The sequence below is a fragment of the Alligator mississippiensis genome, chromosome 5 (assembly GCF_030867095.1).
Source record: "Alligator mississippiensis isolate rAllMis1 chromosome 5, rAllMis1, whole genome shotgun sequence".
NCBI lineage: Eukaryota > Metazoa > Chordata > Crocodylia > Alligatoridae > Alligator > Alligator mississippiensis.
The window spans coordinates 61,301,172-61,321,696 of record NC_081828.1 but is presented as its reverse complement, the minus strand read 5'-3'; the positions used below and the strand labels follow the sequence as shown (position 1 = coordinate 61,321,696).

Sequence of the window (20,525 nt, the reverse complement as noted above, 5' to 3'; positions counted from 1 at the left end):
CACTGGCAAAAAAAAGGGTTTTATAGAGAAAGGAATGGGATGGGGAAAGGAAACACTGCTAAGATAGGAAAGAGTGGGTTGATTGGATCAATTGAGATGACGGAAGCAGTTAACACCATGAAGGAACAAAAGAAAAAGAAAACCAGAACAAGGGTAAAATTGAATATTATGCTTGTCCCAAAATGAATTGAGTTTGGTTTTGCTAAGAAACCAAAAGAAATTTCTATTTTGGTTCTACCATTATTCACTGCCCTATACTTCCAGATTTTTAACTTCCAATACAGCAAATAATATAAAGATGTTAGTGAGCCATTTTTCCTGGGTCTAGAGGCATTTTTTTTTCATTCAATGAGGTTTTGAATGAGAGGAAAGATCTTGCACATGGACAGTAATGAAGTGGAGACATTCAATTAAATGAAAGATTCAGCAGCTTGAACTGAAACCACAGGGGAGACCCAATGAAGACATTCTGAGTCTCATCCTGAATAATGCTGTCCTCCAGACAAGCTTTCCATTTGAGGACATATCAACTTGGAACAAACAAGCCAAAAATCAAGGCCTGTGTATTTGGGACAAAAGGACTCTAATTCCATGACTGTCAGATGCCTCATATTCTGCCGAGAGCATCTGCCCCAGATTAATCAAAGGACTTAAAAACCAGCATAGAGATAAGTATGTTCTTAGGTACATTACGACTGTGCTCAAGGTTAAGTATATATAAGCATATTTTCCTTAAGCAGGAATAATGCGTACAGATATATAATAATGTGTATGTAATGTGTAACTGACTTTGCAGTTGTAATGTATCCCCATTTTAGGGATATGTCAAAGATTACAAAAATTCACACTCAAAGCTTGCTTCCCAAGTTTACAAAACTTATAAATGAATATAACAAAACCCCCAATTCTTGAACTGTTATTTAATTAGAATATTAATCACATTATTTAATTAGAACATTCTAAATTGCATATTCTTATCCCATTACTATTCATTTAACTAGAAATAATATAATAAAATAGTTTATCACAAAGCTTAACAACACAGATTAATTTAAATAGAGGATATGAAAATATATGTAATAAGAAAATATAGTATGTATCACTATAAAATTAAATAGGCCTTGCCCAATGTGTCTCCTAGAATATGGAGATTTCCAACTGTAGTTAAAAATCATTATAATTTAACTTTCCACCTAATTTATGTCTCTGTGTGTTTTCTGTATGAAAGAGTACCACTATTTTCTGCTTAGTGTAGGAAATATTGCAACAACATTAATTATGTGCAAATGATTTGTAAATAGACTGATGGTGACTGTGCATTCTAAATATTATAGGTCCAGGGTCTTCATCACATAGAGTTAAAGCTCTCACTGCTCTATATCATTTTGTAAAGAGTGATTAATAGTTTCTCCCAGCTGAGACTTAAAAGATACAATATACAATATGAATACTTCATGTTTAACACATCTTGCCAATATGCTGCACATCTCTTTATATTAAGTGAAACTAATGACTATACAGCTTTCTGAGCCAGATCCTTAGCTGGAATGAATAGAAGTAACTCCACTTAAATAAGTAGAGCAAAGCAGAGTTACATCATCAAAAAGATTTGGTCTTAAGATGTTGTGTATTATTATTTGCTACAGTACTTAGAGTCTAAGTAGGTTAAGTTTCTTTATAGCCAGATGGTGAAGTCTGATTGCACATCCTGGAATTCATTGAAAGTAAAAGAGCGTGATCGTCTTCTAGGAGCAGGATGGTTGACATGCATCCCCTTAAGCAGATCTGAATAAGCAGCAGACCTCAGGAAGCGTGGGTAACTGTCTTGCTCCATCAGCCTGTACACTGTGGCCTGAGCTGCATCAAAGCTACTAAGAGTGGGGTGTGCAATGTTCTGACTTGTGATTTCTTTGGTGTGAAAATCAAGGTTAACCTGCAAAAAGGAATGAAAAAAACACATAGTTCATTATTTCAAGCATTATCATCAATAACAATAGTATTCTAAATGAGAAAACTACTTCCTATGAAAAAATTTGTACGTCCAACTAGAGGTAAGTCTTGTAAACTCTATTAATTGGTTAATAAATTTGATAAATACCATTTATTAACTGAGTCACTATAGAAAGATATCTTAGATAAAGGTAAAAACTAGTAATCACAGATACTATGTGAGTTTCTCTGTACACTTGATACAGAGAAATGTGTTCAGTCCAATAGAGTATTCTCATGGAAACCACTGAGAGTCAAAGATACTCACATTTTTTCAGGCTCAAAACTTTAAACGTTTTAGTTTTCTAATTTGTATGGAGAGACTCAATAGCAGGAGGGTTAGGATATTCTGATTAGTGTGTTAAGCAAAACATTTTAATGGATTTTGAGAAGTCATATGAAAGTGCTCTTCTGTTACAGCTTAAATTTACTTCTGTATTAACACTGGCAATTGTCAAGGAAAAGATGTTTAATATAAAAAAGTGTTTAGCTGTATAATACTCACCTTATTTAAGAAACAATAATTTCCAGCCAACATTTAGAGTAGCTCATTTAATTTATGTATAACTTTTTTATTTTCCTAATTGAAATATGCCTTCCTCACCATCCAGATATATTGCAAAAGTGTACCAATAACAAATAGCTTGTACACAAAAAAACTGAAAATCAGTTAATGGAACTATCTGTCCTTCAAGTCCCCAAATTCTGAGATACTTTCCAACTGGAGTCAGAAAAAGGGCCTTTTAAAGTGTCTTGCTAGATGGTAAAAATTGTTTTTTGGTGGTCCAAAGTAGAAATAACTTCCTGAAATTTGGGCTTCCCAGTTATAGCGCCCTGTCCTTTCCCACCAATGGACAAATCAAGGGCCATTCAGCTTCCCAACTACTACTTGGAGCACTGTAGAAAAGACACACTGGAACACCCGCTCCTCCACCTCCACCAGGGATACTGTTGTGGAGAACATTCCATGCATCAAATAAAAAATATATATTTATAGTTTATTATGTCATTATTTGGTCAAGATGCAATTATCACTAGCTCTTATAGACAATCAGCTTAGGAAGGGGAACTAGGAACAATGCATATAAAGAAGCTGGCTTTCACAGCTGCTATGCAAAATTCTTCTTAGCCATTATAACCCACATTCTGTTAGCATATTTACTCAAATACAAAATAAGCTAAACAACCCCCACAAATAATTAGATTCTATAAATGGAAAAATTATAAATTTATTATAATTTTTCCAGGTATAGAATCCAATTATTTGAGTGTTGTCTTGAATTTATTCCCTTCCTACTACCACAGCACAGAAAATAGTGGCTGGGGTGGGGTCAGACGGCCTTCTTGCCCTCTGCCCCCCAACATCTTCCCCCTGCATCCTTCCTGCCCTCCCTTACTGCCAGACCCTGCTCAGGTTCTGTTCCCTCCACAAGCACAATGTGGAAGTGAGCTACATGTGACAGTAAGGGGGAGAAAGGGACAAAGAGGAGGGCAAAAACAGCAGAGTGATGCTAATGCTCAGTAGACTAATTGTACTGTGCATTAGCATGGCTTTCATCATGATGCACTAATGCACAGTAGAATTAGTCTACTGTGCATTTAGCATCTTGTGTAGATGTGTCCACTGTACATTAAATTAGTTCAGCGCCAAAAGGCTCATGACTTACATAGTTCATTGAACTGGGTCTCACCAGAGTCAACAGCATTTCAAGCCATGGTAACCCCACAGCCCAACACTGTTTGGTATGTGTGTGTACTCCAGATACCCTCCACAAAGGATCCATGTGCTAAACGGGACTTGGGTTTTTTTGTTACAAGTCTTGGGAACCTCTAAAATGTTATATGCCGATGAGGCACACTGCTGCATTGTCCATCTCCACCCCATAAAGAATGGGGTTACGCTAATCACGTGTGACAGGCTGAGAGAGGGGGTGACAGAGCCACTCAGCTACACAGGAGTTTGGTGATGTTTGTCAGACATTTAAGGCTTGTGAAGAAACAGGAATTATTGGAAATGGGAAAGAAAGGCACTGTTCAGCTGTGGCAGTGAAGAACAAGTTAAGATTTGTTTTATGTAGTGATTGGCCATGACTTGAAAAGAGTTGGTACTGAGGTGGACTGAGCACAATGGGCACTATATCTTTTTCAGATGGGCTGCACTAACCTAGCTTTGTGATAGGTTCCTATCAGATCAAGTAGTCTCAGTGGGGGCATCTGAATCCCAAGATCTCCAGGCTTGGGCCTATATCTAGGATGCCTGCCAGTGGGTCTGGAAGTATCTGAAGTCCCAGGGTGAGAGCCTTGGATACAGAATGCTTGCCGGTTTTAGCAGCATACATGTTTTTTAGAATGATTGAGTTCTGCTTGCTCAGTCAATATGATTTTTGGAATGATTGAGTACTGCTCAGTTGATATGATTTGGCTGATTTGATCTGGAACATGAAATATATTATTATTATTATTGTTATTTAAACCTTATTTTTTAAAAAGGCTCCCATCAGCATCTCATCCTTTTCACTAAGGTCAAATGTAGAAAATGTTAAAGTTCAGATGACAAGTTCAAAGCATAAGGAAATACAGGAAGACCTGAGTAGAAGGCTACATAGTAGAGAACAGGGGTAGGGGTGGAATTACAACTAAGTTACGTATGAAACATGCAGCTAACTAAAGCCGGGTGGTGGGACATAAGAATGGGGAAAGAAAAAGGGGAGCAGTGAGTGCAATGCCTACAAACAGGTGTGGCACTTACAAAGCAGAGAATATACAGGAAACCCCACACAACAATACCACATCGCAATAGGGACATGGTTAGGAAAACACATACAGTTGCAAATAAAAGCATGCAAGATACAATTGTTGGGGTAGGGAAGAGTCCAGGATTAAAAGTCCTTGGAGATGCAGCAGGGAGGAATGGTTAAGTGGTCCTCTCTGCATCACTTTTTGGCATCATGGATGGCCCTGGCCCTCCTGGTGCCAGCCTGGTATTGCAATACCTTCAGGCCTAGTGCTAGTTCCCGGTGGAAGGAACATGTGCACATTTTAAAGGCCCCAAACCCCAGAAAAGGTTCCATTACTGTGTTTGCCCAACATACTAATAGGCCATGTGTTTTATGGGCATGCTCAGCATGGACTGCATTCAATCAACTTCATAGATGGTTTCCATATTTGAGAACATGCTGCTTCTAGCCAGTGTATCTAAAGGATGGGGACAATGCATTTAATAGGGGTGGGAAGGGGAGCAGACTGCTGATATCCTAATATAAAATGAGGGGATTTTTCCCCCATGCTGATTGGGGAATAATATCCTCTTATATCTGAGTTAATATGATATATGATGCAAGGGGAAAAGCAAGCATGAGTTGAAAGCACTTTGGGAGCTGAAAGCCGACTCATCAAGGAGCAGTGGTAATCCCCAGTGCAAACCAGGGAAATTTAAAGTCTTACATTTCATCACTGTTTAAAACCTATCCCTTAGGCTGAGCAGTGATACTTTTTCTGTGCTACCTCAAAAGATACTTGCTAATATTTAACACTTCCTATACAAATGTTTAGGAAAGAATGCTTGATAAAACAAAGGCAATCTAGCTAATCCATAATCTGCTCACATCTCATAGATTCATATTAAATCAGAAGTACTAACATACAAAGACATGTCAAAGGGGCTTGACCTGGTAGCCCTTGCTCAGCCAAATGAGTACAGTTGGAGTTTGTTACCTTACAGCCTGCCCAGCCCTATTCAGGTTATAAGGAAAACTGCTCTTTTACTCATTTATGGAAGGACCCATTTACTGCAGCTGTACAGTGTAAAGGAATGACAAATACAATTTGCACCAATTTTAAAGGACTTCTATTCTAATATAATAAAAGGCTTAGCCTGTCTGTCTGTGTGTCTGTCTGTCTGTAATGCTTTTGGACAACTGCACATGCACTGCCGAGAGGGTGGGCAGCGATTGGCTGTGCGGCCCGGACTGTGCAGGCCCAAGTTTGAGCTGCTGCCAGGGAAGTTTGTGATGGTGGCAAACATGCCCTGGCCACCCAAGCAGCAGGGCTTCCCCATGACTCCCTGGCCAAGGGCAAAGGGGGAATCATGGTGGTGGCACCCTCCAACTTCCTGGCCCCAACACCCCAAAGAAGAGCTGGCAGGGAGGGGGAGGTAGCAGGGGGGTGCGGAGGGAATGGATGCAGACCAGGCGGACGCAGAGTGGTGAGAGGGATAAAGAAAGGCTGGAGCTGGGGGAGGGGTAGAACGGGGCCAGATCTGGAGTGGTACCAGGGTTTGGAGCAGGTCCAGACCCAGAGCAGTGAAGGGGGAGTAGAGCGGGGCCAGACTCACGGACCCAGAGTGGGGGGTAGTGGTGGAGCAAGGCCAGACCTGGAGCGGTTGCGGGGGGGGGTGGTGGTGGTAGAGCGGGGCTGGACCCGGAATGGTGCTGGGGGCACGGGGCTGGACATGGGGCTCCATCCCTGTCTGCCCGTCCCCCCTGTCATTCTTGATGGGCAATAGAATAAATAAAGACCTAGAATAAATACTAGTGCTAATAGAAAAGTATAAAGGAGAACTCTTTATCCTCTGTGCGTTTGTTCTCTATTACAATATAGGTTCTTTTAATCTATTCTAGATCTTCCTTCTGTGAAACCCTGCGTCACTCAATAAATATTTTCTGTTTTTACTCATTACCTGCAAAGATGTGTTTAATTTAAGGGTCTATTTTAGCACTTGTTTTATTAAAGAATGCTTTTGAAATCTCAATAATACAATCATTGGATCTGTAATTACTGGCTTAGCAGATTGAAAGACTATTTCTACTGTTCTGGAAGTAAGCATAAGTGGCAGCAGATAGAATTTGAGAAATGACTAGTATTTGGAAATATATTATCTGAGCAACATACCTTTAATTTACTCAACATGATTTAATGTATAGGAATGAGAAGTTCTACAAATTCCTTTGACTAGGGTGACATATTAATAACTATGCTTTTTTTCTAGGGTTATTAAATTAATCTTATATGAAAGAGTGAAGGTTGAGAGAAGGGGTCCGTGAAGGTTGGCTCCCATCCCTTCTTTTCAAGTAGCAGTCTGATTCTTAAGATATAGCAATCTTGTGTCAGTGCCCAAATTTGAACTATTTGTGACTGCTGGGTAATGTATCTGTATCTGTGTTTCTGAAGGGCAAATGCTATAAGGTGCAGCTTGTGTCAAGCACTTTATATCCTCACAAATGTTTTTACTGTACCTCTTTTGGAGCCTCTTTTCGTATGAATATTTCATACATTTTCTTAGCTTGTGAAAGAAGTTCACGAGAGTCTTTGCTTTTCTTGTAATTCTCACAGGCTATCCAAAACTCAATGTTCTCCTCGCTGAACTCAGTTTTCAGAAACCTTACAAATGCTTCTTGTCCAGCTGCAAAAGTGAGCATTGCAATGTTTTAAATTAACTGAATCATTAAAAAGTCTGCCCTGTCAGGGAAACATAATTCTTTTATGTCAATTATTTTTTCAAGTTTAAAAACCAATGTTAAACTGCTTCTGAAATTATGTCTTACAAATTTCTATTGAAAATGTATTTAATAATGGTGTAGGAGTGATTTCTTTCAGGGCTGACCATTTTCATTTACACTGCTGTTTCAGAAACAACTCTACTAAAGCTGATGCATTTCTTGGATATAGGACCTACAAGCAGTGGTTCTTTAGGACTCCATTCCTGTGCTTTTGCTCTCTCAGTGAATATTTCACCATTGTTCAAACAAGAGATCATGCAGGATGCTGCTCATCATTAATATGAAGCTCACATAGAAAAAAAATCCTGTACATAAACATTCATATTAACACCTTGGTCACATCCAACATAACCTGTTAGCTCTGTGGCTTTCTACATCTCTATTGTAGTTTTAAAAAACACCTCCTGCCTCCTGACATCTCATCCAGCTTTTATTTTCAGAAAAAAAATCTTTAGCCATCTCTTTAACTTACTTTTAAATCTGTCTACAACCAACTTGAAAATATTCAAAGACAACTCACAATGGTTGCAGTAGGACGCATCTACCTGAACGGATGCACTGAAGGTGCCACCTTCAGAACCAGCTACTTTTCTGATGTTAACTTGAAAACAAATAGGGTGCATCCCAATGAACATGCATTTGCAGAGGCGTGTATTTCCCACTGCACAAATAGCAGCAGCACATATTAGTGCCATTGCTATTTTCCTGTGGCATGCTCCTGCATGTGTACTCTGGTATGCAGCAAATTGCTCTGGATAGGGTAGAAGAGGCTGGGGCTGGCCCCTGCAGCCTTACTTGGGGTTCTGGGTGCCTCCTGGAGTAGAAGCAGTGCCAAGCTGGCAACTTGGAGCCTGGCCTGCACCCAGAGCACGGCCCTAGCTGGCCAGACTCCTTTTCTGGCAGCACATGCTGCTGCCACGTGCCATCTTCCTTTTTTCTGTGGCATTTTTTTTTGACACTGGGATTTCCCAGTGTCAAAAAAAAAAAATCCCTCCACACTGCAAATCAACTGTGTGGAGAATGGGTTCACGTGCACCGTGTGCAGTTTGAGACGTCTAAAACCGCACATGATTCTCATTGGGACGTGCCAATATATTCCATTAGGAAAAACTTTCCTTAATAAATTTCCACCCTATTCTAGTCCTAAGGCAAAATCCCACTGATGTCAGTAGCCTCTTTAACTGAGAAAGAACTGCAGAAATAACAAAAAAGAGTAAAATTCAATCGTTTTAAGCATCTATGCATTCTGAAACACTTTTCCTTATGTTTTGTTTCTTTTCTGATACAATTCAAGACATTTTCCATCACTATGCATTTCCCATTGTTTAGTTGAATAACCTCCATAGTAAACTCCATATTAGCCACTCCATGGCTACTTATCCCTTGAAAAAACAAATAGTCACAAATAGATATTTTAGTGAGAAGAGAAATAAACTTTAAGTAACCTGTAAAATACCAGATCACTAGGGCACAGACATATTTTTCCTTTATATTGGGGAGAGGCAAAATAGTGAGGGAGTCAATAGATTTCAGATTTTTTTCTATTAATCAGCTTTCATGCTTTATATTAACACAGCAGTTTTTCTGAGTTAATCTTAAATATCTAGAGCTAAGTAGATGAAGACCTCTCCTAATATCAGTGAATATTTTTCTAAACAATTGCTTAGTAATTCCAGTCTTTAATGGATTTTATCCAAGTATTCTATGAGACTTTGTGCAGCAGAATAGCTCATTACTCAGTACAAAACAATGATTTAATTACTTACTGTCACCTTTTCACTCTTTATTGAAGAAAGCCTTTATTGTGTGTCTTATTGTTGTATTACTTTTGTCTGATGAAAAACCAAACTTAAAAGTTACCAATCAATTCTTCATTTTCAGTAGTTGACAGAATGCTACTGCCTAAGCGTACAAGCTGAGAAGAAACTCATACCACTATAAATGACCCATCATACTTAATTTAGGTAACTGCCAGGTCTATTTAATTGCACCCCTACATTGTGTCATTTTCCATCAGGTAATGATAATCTTCAGGGAGAGGAAAACTCTACTAACCTTTCTGGGAAAGCAGTTTGTCAAAAGATTCACCCCATTTCACTACGTCTTCAGGGGACACACTGTACAAGACACAAAAAAGTGTTTTTGATGAAGTGTGTGCTTTGTGTATTTATGAAGCTACCGTAACATATGTTATCTGCTAGTACTTCTGCTTTGTCATATTTCACAAGATGTCTGTTTAGATTACTTATAGAAGAAGCTCATGAACCTAGAGACTTTAAAGGCATATGGGTAATTATTTTTCTGACAGTTTTGCCTATTGTATTACACCCTTTTTAAAAGGAGTGTTTTCTCTTCAGTTTGTCACAGTGCTCCAGATCTTTAAGGAAAATGCAAATCATAATAGAACCGGGTTGAGTACATTCTTAAACATTGAAAATATTAAGGCTTAGGTACTAAACTCTTTGCAGAAATGTAGTTTTGATTGCAGTCGATCTGAGGCTTTGTTACCACAGTCTATTTTTAAATGGAAGACAGGATATTCTATAGTGTGAAAACAAAGTTAAAGCACTATGATGAAGGCAATAGCTTCATAAGAGTAATAGCATATGTATTGTTTACCGCAAACATTTTTTCAAATGTCATGCTGTTTTGAGATGATGGCTTTTAAACCACGCACACACACACATACACACACACACACACACACACACACACACACACACAGTATCTGTCTCTCTCACACACACACATGCACAAACATGCACATGCATCAAGGTGCATGTATTCCTCCTCATTGATCTCAAGCTTTCCACTGTATTTGACAGACAACAGAGAGCAAATATTTCACTTGTATTGATGTAAAGTTTGGGAAATTGTTTTAGTTACACTTTAATCTTGAACAAGAATGTGGACTGTATTTTTATATCTGTAAAATAGAAATGGAATAAAATCTAAGATAAACAGAATGTACTTGGAATCTGACATAGCTCTACACTAAGTAGTCTAATTTATTTAGACAATTTCTAATTAATAATATTTTGCTATTATATGGTAGTTCTCATCAGACATTGCAAAACACTGGAGAGGTGAAAGTAAATGGTGTCACCAGATTGCAAATCTGGAGGCTTTTAGAAATATAATGCATTGTTCTTAAAGGAAGTTCCTAACAAGCTGTGAATAAAACCCAGGTCTCCTGACCACTTGATCAGGACCTTAACTCAAGTTTCTCCCGATGAGAAATAAACACTGATCCTTAGACCCTGGCCCTTGCAATATTTTTAAGAAGTGGGATGGTTCAATCCTTTTCTAACAGTGGCTTAAAGCTCCTTTATCCTACAACTTAGGTAGTGTCACTTCTTCTGGCAAATTGAATGAATTCAGAAAAAATTAGCTGAAATTCTAGCCAGTTTTGGAAGGAAATGTTAGGGTAATGGCAATATTGTTCTTGGAGCAAATTATTATTCACCTCCTCAGTGAACTCATGACAAAGAAGAATGCAGTTTTAAGTCGGAGCATCATTTTCAAGAGGTGTCAATGCTGAGGAGATTAGTTTCTAATTGTAGCATAAGACCAACAAAGTGAGGAGTTATACAGTTGAAAAAAAGGATACATCATCTTCTTAAAGAATCCTTCCTCTGTAGGAAACACAAAAGCTGTAGATCCTTGAACTATACATACACATATGACTGAAGACGACAAGATGGTATTGCTCTTGAGTGGAGTTTGTAGTTGTGAAAGATAAACCTGACAACTTCAAACCAAAGATGTAGTCCAGAGTATACATAATATGGCAAGGTTGTGAGGTATGGGTTTGCCACCTTAGATCTGGATCAAATCATTAATAAATCCAAATCCTAGAAGTAGCAGTGAGTACTTTCATATGAGGGGCCAAAACCCAAGATCTGCTCAGTTTGACCCTATTGTACGGCAAAGATTAGTGGAATTTCTAACTTCCCTTTAACGACGGGCATTTTTCACTACTACCATAAAATGGTATATCCTGCTTGACATCAAAACTACTCAAAAAGGCTTCTGCATGGAAAAAGCACCTACCTGGTCAAAACAAACCAGCTAACCAAACAAACAAAAACCAAAACAACACTGCATTGAATAACTTTACATCAGTAGACATGAAACAGGATATTTGTCATTTCAATACCTGACTGAGAGCAAAATGTAAGTGAAAAACAGCTATCTGAGTCAGAACCAGAAGTGATGATGTCTGTAGGAAAAAGGAAATACTCCATAGACCTGCCACCTATCAGCTTCCTTTGAAGGTGTCTCCTAACTGAGCAGGTGGTTTGATGCTGAAGAATGCATAGAAGGGGAGGTTAGATCACATTAAAAATGGCCACCCAATCTCACTTAGTTCACCCATGTGCAGACCTTACATTTAGATCCCTAGTTAAGTCGATTGAAATGTGAACTGTACAGAAGTTTCAAGAAGATTAGATTGGTTAAAAAATGGCCAATCCAATGTAATTTAACTATATCTTGCAGGTGCACTAAGTCAGATCAGGTATGCTCTTCCTACTCCCACCACCCATGCCACCGGGCTATTTTTAGTCCCTTAGCCCGTCCGCCCACCTCCAAAAGGACAACCCTCCCCCACAGACCAGCAACCCCCATCTCCTGATCCTGCCAAATGTCCTGATCTTGCAATTTGCTCCTGGTGCTGTTTTTACTGAGATTTGCTGGTACTAGGAGGCAATCAAAGTAGGTTGGGTCAGGGGAGTGGCAGGCAGATTAGGGGGGTTGTTTTTCTGGGGCTGGAAGAGGTCAGGGGTCTAAAAATAGTCCCTGGTTGGGGTGGCAGAGAGCTCTCCTGATCCAACCTGTGGGCCATAATTCAAGGCTGGTGTTTGGAAAATGGCCTCAGTTGCGTGTCGAGTGGGGCACTGAGTAGTGACCCCAACCCAGACACGCTCGGGGATGCCAAGTGTGAGAGAGGAAAAAAGCGCGACAACTAGTAGGTGAAGAAAATTCATAAATTTACTTACAAACCAACAAGATGATTAACGAGTTGAGTACTATTTACAGTGGCAGGTAGACACAGACGACGTGGTACAGATAATGAACAGATGATGGGTAGCGGCGAGTAACAAGCAAGGTGTAATCGTGAAGGTTGACTGCAGCTGAAATTACTATCAGTACAAGTATGGTGCCTAGTTGGGCAACACACAGGGTGTTCCGGATAGCGCGTGGTCTAGCTATAAGCTGTGGTAGCCTATGCTAGGAATCTAGCTAGAGGCATAGGGGTCTGTCCAGACAAGACAGGTGATGAGGCTGTCTTCCTGAGTTCGGGAGTGTCTGGGGACCCTACGCTGAGGCGCGCAGTCCCCTTTATAGACTCCCTAGCCAATCAGGGTTCCCCCTTGATGGAACATTCTGGAGGCCTCAGCATGCTGGTCCAGCCAGTCACGCTCTAGGGGTAACTCCTGATTGGTTAGGCTACTAGCGATCACGCACTGGCCGCATGATCGTGCAGGTTAAGGTCTCATTCCTCCACCACTGCATCACCGAATACCAGTCACGGGTAGCCATGTCACTTAATGTCTTAAACAACAATCTGGTGGAGTCACATCACCTCCTGACACAACCAAACCCTGCAACCCCCAACACAGTTGCTAGTCCCTTGCACAAAGCTGCTAGCCTCCCCAATCTTCCCACCCCTTCCCCCCTTTACAATTTACTTCAATTAAGTTCCAGGCACATGTGATCACTGGCAAAACTGGCACCAGGAATGACTTTCAGGTTTGGGGGTGGTTTGGCAGCATTGGGAGAGAGTTGGAGGGGTGTCCAGGTGGGGTCAGGCAGGATTAGAGAGGCTCTTTATTCTTGCCAACTCCTACCCCCTTAACGCCCCCTGTGGACCCCACTAGCTCCCCAGTCCCTCCTTACCCACCCCACAGACCCCGATTGTCTTCCCGATCCCACCTGCCCCTCCCCCTCCCCTGACTTACTTTAGATAAGGTTTCCAGCACCTAATCACTGAATTAGATCAGGGGGCTTTTTTTGACCTGATCTAACACCTCAAATTTCTCAGTGTAACATCCGCATGAAGTCTCAGTGTCTTTCACTTAAACAGCTGAAGTGTAATTAGTGATCAGAATAACTATGGCTATTAAAAATACAACATCTGTCTAAGCTGGTATGAAACCGGGCATGTCTACATGAGAAATTTACTGTGAAGCTGACTAATTAGCTCCACAATAAATGTCTCAGTGTCTACACATGTGCCCCTATTAGGGTGCAGGAAACTAATAAACTCTGCACCAGGCAGCCCTCCTAACCTACCTACCCTGCAGCAAAGTTTTTTTTTGTGAGTAGCAGTGCACGTGTATATGCTAACCCAGCTGGCTGGGGCACAAGAGTGCTTCAGTGAGGGGGCTGTCTTCCTGCTAGCCCCAGAATGAATACCCTTCTGTCCTAGCCAGCCTCTCCACAGTACACTAAGCCCAGATAGAGCAGCCCCACATTCACTCCCCCAGGTCCCCTGCCAGCCTAGGCTGTTGAAACCCAGCTCAATGTGCTGCCATCCAGGTGCACATGTAAATGGCACACATGGGAGCTTCCTGGGAGCAGTAAACTCCGAGGCAATAAGCTCTGGAGTTTATTGCTGCACTTTAATGGCACGTATAGACATGTCCACTGTGTCTCATCCTATTAGATATAGATTTGTCATGGTTTTATATGCCAAGATAAAATACAAAAACAAAAAACAAAAAAAAGACTTCCAGGAAGTGAATTCTATTTGAATTCAATCAGAATGACTCAGTACTTCTGAAGAAATGGCCAAACTCTCTTCCCAGTTTAACCTTCTTCTAACACCAACAAAGGAGAGAAGAAAAAGAAAAGAGAAAAATAGTTTTCAGGGTAAAAAGGATAATATTTTATCATGAACTTGAGTTTATCATTTGATTTTGTGAGGTGCTTGGGTGCACACTGTAAAAATTTGTGCATGGAGACAGTCAGTTTTTAGGAAGCCTTACAGAATCCCTTATGTTCTTAATAAGGCAGCGTTCTGGTCCTTGATGGACCTTATACCCTGCCATGGTATTCATTACTAAAAGCCTGATTTTTTTTGTCTAAAGTGATCAAAGTTTAATAATAAAATAAAACAAAAAGGAAGAGGAATAACATGTAAAATAGTTAAATGTCCTGAGCTGAGCCTCTCTCTCTCTCTGGTGGGAAGAAAGAAACTGAAAACCCTTATCACCAAAGTATTTTTGTTAATGAAATATTGCCTACAGTGGGAGACAATTCTCAGAATCAATTCTCAGCAAACTCCTATGGGTTTAGTGCAGTGCATGGCTTCAGTGCAGGGTTTACAGTGGGAAATCATACATCATAGGAAAAGTTACATAGTTTTTAAATGCAATTTTTTCATTCAGAGGTAAACTAGTATCAGCTCAGCTTCTGATTCAGTGGAAAAACTGGTACTATATATTTAATGCCATTATGATATCATGTCATCCAGGGTGACCTGATTCCTTGAAAGAAGAACAACCTAAGGAACCATATGATTTCCAAGTAAATAGAAACATCTGCTAACTACATAAAAGCCTGACAATTCCTTTGTACAATCTATGAGTCAACTTACAAAGTAAGATGTCACTAAATATATTAAAAAAGATAATAATTACAGTGACAATCAGTTGGTAAATTCATAATGTATATGTAGAAACATCTTCTTTTTGCACTAGATTATAAATGGTTATATACAATGCATCCTTGCATCCTGTATACATTTTTTCATCCCACTTTGCTTTCACCCTTCCTTCACTACAGGAGAACTTTGTTTATTATAGAAATGAAATAAATGTGTAGGGTCAGATTGTGCTACTGATAGTCATATTGAATATTATCTAATACCACAAATAGTCCTTTTTGAAGTCTATGGAACTATCTGAAAAGAAGATACTACTGTGAACAGAGAAATGACATTTTGGCCCACCTGGTGTAAAAGCATCATTAAATATACTGGTATGCAGGTCCCTGTTAGAAATCTTGCAGTGCATTATGCTAAATTTAAAAATGAAATAGATCATCAAGGTATTATTCTATGTAAAGCCTGAATGCACACAGAAAAATCTATGGACTCTTCTGAATCAGAAACAGCTCTGAAAGAAAGTATTCTACATTTTACAAAGCTCACCTTGAAACTTGTGTCAAAGTCTCAGGTTTGTCAAGATGGTCATTTTCATGGAATTCAGTCTTCTGCAGGAGAAGGCTCAGCCTATTTCTCTTTTCCTTAACCCTACAAGAGAGTTTAAGCAGCAATTAAAACAAGCTTTGAGAGAGGGTTTTTTTTTTCTTTTTTTTTTTTCAAACATCCTCTGACTAATCTCTCTCTCTGCATTACTAATTTCCTCCTGCATCTACTTACATGAATGTTGATGCTATTTCTCCCACATATATCATACAAATAAATTAATTTCCCCTTTACACCTTTGCATGCGAAGGGTAACGAAAGTATTTTCATTTCCAGTCTTTCAGTTATTTTGAAGACAAGAAAAAAAGTTTGAATGCTAGTGAGCCAGTATAGGCAGATCAGATTGTTTTGCTGTTCACTTTTAATGAAGAAGAAAATACTTGCCCTCTTATCAGCTGAAACTATTAAAAAACTTTCTTAGGTTTTTAAGTTAGATAGCATTTTAAAAACCATTTCTCAAAGCTGCTTTTTTCTTGTTCGGTTTATTATCTTATTTGTTTCTTATTCCTGGTCTTAAAAAAAACATTCCTTTGGTAAATAAATATTTTGTGTGTACAAGTCCCAGTCTTGCGATTCATGATTTTTTTTATGGAAATCAGACATACATAAAAATAGCCATGCCCTAAATTCACATATATGATAATAGAACATTGAAAGTGCAGTGTTAAAAACTTACCTGGTCTTGGTTTCTTTGTTCGTCTCTTCTTTATTTGTTGATTTTATGACATTGTAATAGGTCTTTTCCTTTGAAGCAGAATTATTTAGTTGGGGAACTAAAACTAATGGATTCTCCATCTTTCTTACAAGGGTTCCAGTTTTCTAAAAATGCTTCTTTAGCCTAATTGCAGAAGTTAGTTCCTTCTACTATCTCCTATATGTTTGAGTTCAGAAGGGTAACACATATCACAGCTGACTCCTCTGTTGCTTCGCAATTGGTTGTTGAAAAATGCCATAAACAGGTAGTGGAAAGAAGGAGGTTCTCCACTTCCACTGAAACTGAAGCTGCACATACTTAAGACTTTAAGTAGAGTTCTGTTTTACAGCTGTCATTTAGGGAAGTGAGATTACAAATTTACAAAATGGGTGTTGATCAACAAGATAAACACAGCTATTGCCAGAGTGTAGTTTGTGCTTATGGAACATCATATTCTGCTAGGTTGAGGGTGACAGCATAATTTTTCCCTTAAACATTTTCATGGAAGTCAGATGGAATTTCTATTTAAACAGAAAATTTGCAAAAGTGCAGTAATGTGATGTGTTGCACTAAGTAACACATGCCATTACCTTTAGTTCTTGCAATACACACACACACACACACACACACACACACACACACATATATATACACACACACATATGTGTATATATATTTAAGTGAACCTGGACTACCATCTTCAGTTTTGGATACATAATAAGACTAGGAACACAATCTATTTTAGCTACAAAAGAAATGAGCCCTGAGTTTCAATAGTTATTGAGAACCTGCGGCTCCCAGTTAGGTCAAGAGAAGCCTATTAGGGCAGTCCTATCTCTGCAACTCTTCCTGCCTAGAGCAGAAGGCCACTGGTAGTGCCAGGTGCTTGTGAGGTCATCTTTTTTTCTTTCCTGGGGGAGGCCTACCAAATGATTGGAGTACTTGTGCAAGATTCCTTTCTGCCTTGTCCCTACGAGGGAGTCCTAGCCCCAACTTTTCTGGCTGTCCCAGCTCACAGATCTCATAAAGGATGCCCAGGACAGTACTGGACCATGGCCAGAGGTCACCAAGCAGCTTGCATTGAACTACTCTCAACAGAAAATGCAAGTTCCTGACATGGAAAGGGCCTCTCTAGCCAGCTGGTGTGGCCTGACTTGGCTGAGCCAGTCCCAAAGTTTGATCTGGGCTGCTCTAGCAGCTAAGCACTGAAGCTGGGGCAGCAGGGGAGGAAGAAGGACTTAAATGAAAACCTTGGTCCATGGCTATGGAATAACCAAACCAGGGCTTCTTGTGCTTGCCTGAATTTTCCTCCTGCTTAAGGGTGAGATGCTGCCTCATGCTGCTAGGTTGTGGCAGTATTCTCTTTTCTTTAGGTGACAGGGACCTAAGAGATGCTTGTTTTGAAGCAAGTCTTGGAAGTGGGTGGAGAAGGGGGTGTTTTCATCTCAATCCTCAGATAGATGCCTATAGTCTAGTAGTCTCTGAAAACACTTGTTTTGATTTTGAACTATTTTTCAGGCATGCAAGACAGTCAAATACCACTGTAGTTAATGAAAGCTACAGATATGTTTTGTTGAGATTTAGGACCTTTAAAGGCACAGATCTTTACAGTTGCTTCGGTAACTCACTGGAATGGGGCAGAGTGGACTGGAGTTACTTAGGGTACTCTACTCTGTTATGGAACACCAAAGTTTCATTATCAAAAGTGACTTAGATTCCTAAAAACAGGTTTAGATATAGGCACCCACATTTGATTTTTTTTTCTTGGGCTGTACTGGCAGCCGTGGATAATGTAATCATTTTCTGATATAAAGCATAAATTAGCTACTGTATAAATTCTGTACATTAGTAGTACAGTGTTCATATATTAGCTTTTGATGAATTCCACCCAGACAAATTATTTCTAATGATGCTGGAGAATTAGTATTGAATAGCACTATTTTGTATTGTGATTTGTTGTTTGTATCTTCACAGAGCTAGAGAGAGATGGCCAGTATTCACATGGCCACCTAAGGTCACCACTTACTAACTGTTTTTGGTCACTAACCATCCTGGTCTAGAGGTACATTTAAATTATGGGTAAAGATTCTGTATTCAGTTCTTGATAACTTGAGCTATTCAGTCCCCTTAGTTCAATGTTTTATACTGACACAATAATAAATTAGATTTGTTTTACTTTGGAGTACATATGTACTGTGAAAATAATTGTTAATAATTTTCAGCTCTACAAAAAAAATCTGCTAGAGTCTTATGGTCTGACAAGAATTGGAATTTTATACAACTGAGCACAGTTAATTGTATTCCTGATAAGCACATCAATTGCCTAATTGCATCAATTTTGAAAATCCTAACCCTTCTTCATATATCTGTTTATATTAAGAGTTCTGGTTAATTGCTTAATGGATAATAGAAAATCTCACCTAATTGCATGAACAGTTTTTTAAATGGCTGCAATTAAGTGGATTTCCATGCTTACCCTGTGTGAACAATGGAAGAAAAGAAAACATCTTTGATTGAAGTGTGCTTTTGGCTTAGGCACCTTGAAATTGGACTTCCAATATCTCAGGCATAGGAAATAGAAAGAACTGTAAGATCCTTTAAATCCATTCTCCTCCTAAGGTTCCCTACTATACATATTCCAGAGACACAACTGGGTGCCCCGGGGTAGTTGTGACACATGGGGGTAGCGGTGACTTCAGCTGCCACCATGCCATCATGATTGTGTGCCTGTGGTGGCAGTTTTTTCCTGCACCAAAAGTGAGCACCTAGGGTGAGTGCTCCAGTGTCCTATCATTTTTATTCAGCATGGTATTAAATGCGTAAGACTTTCAGCATTTTCTTTGGAAATGAACACACTGGTCACAATTCTAATTAAAATAATGCTATTTGTTCTAAAAATTGATCAGGATATTTGTGTTCTGCTTTCAGCCCAGATTGGACAGCCAGTCCAAATGCCAGATGATGTCAAACGTGAATTCTCTGTAGGGTAAAATTAGCTTACATGACAATATTCCCCTTTAAATAGGTGACCCATTTAAATAAAGTTGTGTTTTACTAGAAATATTCTTGCAAGTGTTTGGAAGGATCTTTGTAGTTCCATGAACTATTTACAACATTTTAGATTTTTTTTAAACAGTATTTTTTTTTCTACATTAATTACAGATAATAAAACACTTACTGTTTGGATAGTTACTAATTCAGTCATCAGCAACATTTAGAGGAAGGGTATTTACTTTGAACTTGCCAATCACTCTCTTCCCTAATAAACAAACTGACCCTGACCTGTGACCTAGAAAACAAAGTTGTGGGAAAAGATTAAAGATAAATGGCTAAATCCTAATGCAGAAGGAGATAATTGGGGAGTATAGGTATCTATCTACTCCATCTATTTAAATGTAGGTATTAGTAGGAATTTAAATTGCTGAAATGACAGGCCGAGATTGAACACAATTCATTTTGGTTTATTTTGGTTTATAAGAACAAACACAGAGAGACCATATGATTATTAATTTTGTGATTTAGACATATGCCAAATTGTCCTACCATAATCCAAATTATCAGCTACTACTGATTTTTTAATAAGTGCTTCAGTATTTACTTTTCTTTGTTCTAACGTATGTGTCATACTAATATCACAAAGCTTCTGACATGTTAGTTTAAAATAAAAATGATGATAATATGTTAAAGTTTTCTGTATGATCCTAATATGATTGCAAACATTTTTTTATACGAAGTCCTATGTAGGTCATCTCACCCACCATTAAAATGCTACTCTTTTGGTCAGAGATTTCGGTCAACTGAATGTCACTGTCTGCATTAGAATTTGAACAAAACCACCAGTTTTGGCCACAGGCCTGTGTGTCATGGAAACCTTACTTCTATGCCTCATCCATTAGATATCAAATCAAGAATTCAGTGCCGATAGATTTTATGAAAGGATATTATTTCAGGAAGAGCTGGGTTAGATGAGCATCATCTACTGAATCAACACTGCTTCATAGATTTCATAGATTTCATAGACATCAGAGCTGGAAGGGACCTCGGAAGATCATCAAGTCCAGCCCCCTACCCCAGGGGCAGGAAATCAGCTGGGGCCAAAGGATCCCAGCAAGATAAAAGTCAAAATGTT

The 20,525-nt window shown here is 39.1% G+C and overlaps 1 protein-coding gene across 1 annotated transcript; it reads right to left on the bottom strand.

Annotated features, from left to right (window-relative positions):
• Positions 1-894: 894 nt before the first annotated feature.
• Positions 895-16,692, bottom strand: RGS18 (regulator of G protein signaling 18). Its single transcript, XM_006278148.3, has 5 exons — positions 16,379-16,692; positions 15,646-15,747; positions 9,543-9,604; positions 7,224-7,390; positions 895-1,933 (listed from the first exon to the last, which is right to left on the bottom strand). Exons 1-5 carry the CDS (start codon positions 16,495-16,497, stop codon positions 1,676-1,678), a joined length of 708 nt encoding a protein of 235 aa, XP_006278210.1. The 5' UTR covers positions 16,498-16,692; the 3' UTR covers positions 895-1,675.
• Positions 16,693-20,525: the final 3,833 nt, after the last annotated feature.

What these genes read in the sequence shown, in the direction of transcription:
- RGS18 (XM_006278148.3), bottom strand. Translation starts at nt 16,497, where the DNA reads ATGGAGAATCCATTAGTTTTAGTTCCCCAACTAAATAATTCTGCTTCA. An exon ending in AACAAAGAAACCAAGACCAG is followed by an intron (nt 15,748 to 16,378) that starts GTAAGTTTTTAA and finishes ACTCTCTTGTAG; the next exon opens with GGTTAAGGAAAAGAGAAATA. An exon ending in CAAACTGCTTTCCCAGAAAG is followed by an intron (nt 7,391 to 9,542) that starts GTTAGTAGAGTT and finishes TCACTTTTGCAG; the next exon opens with CTGGACAAGAAGCATTTGTA.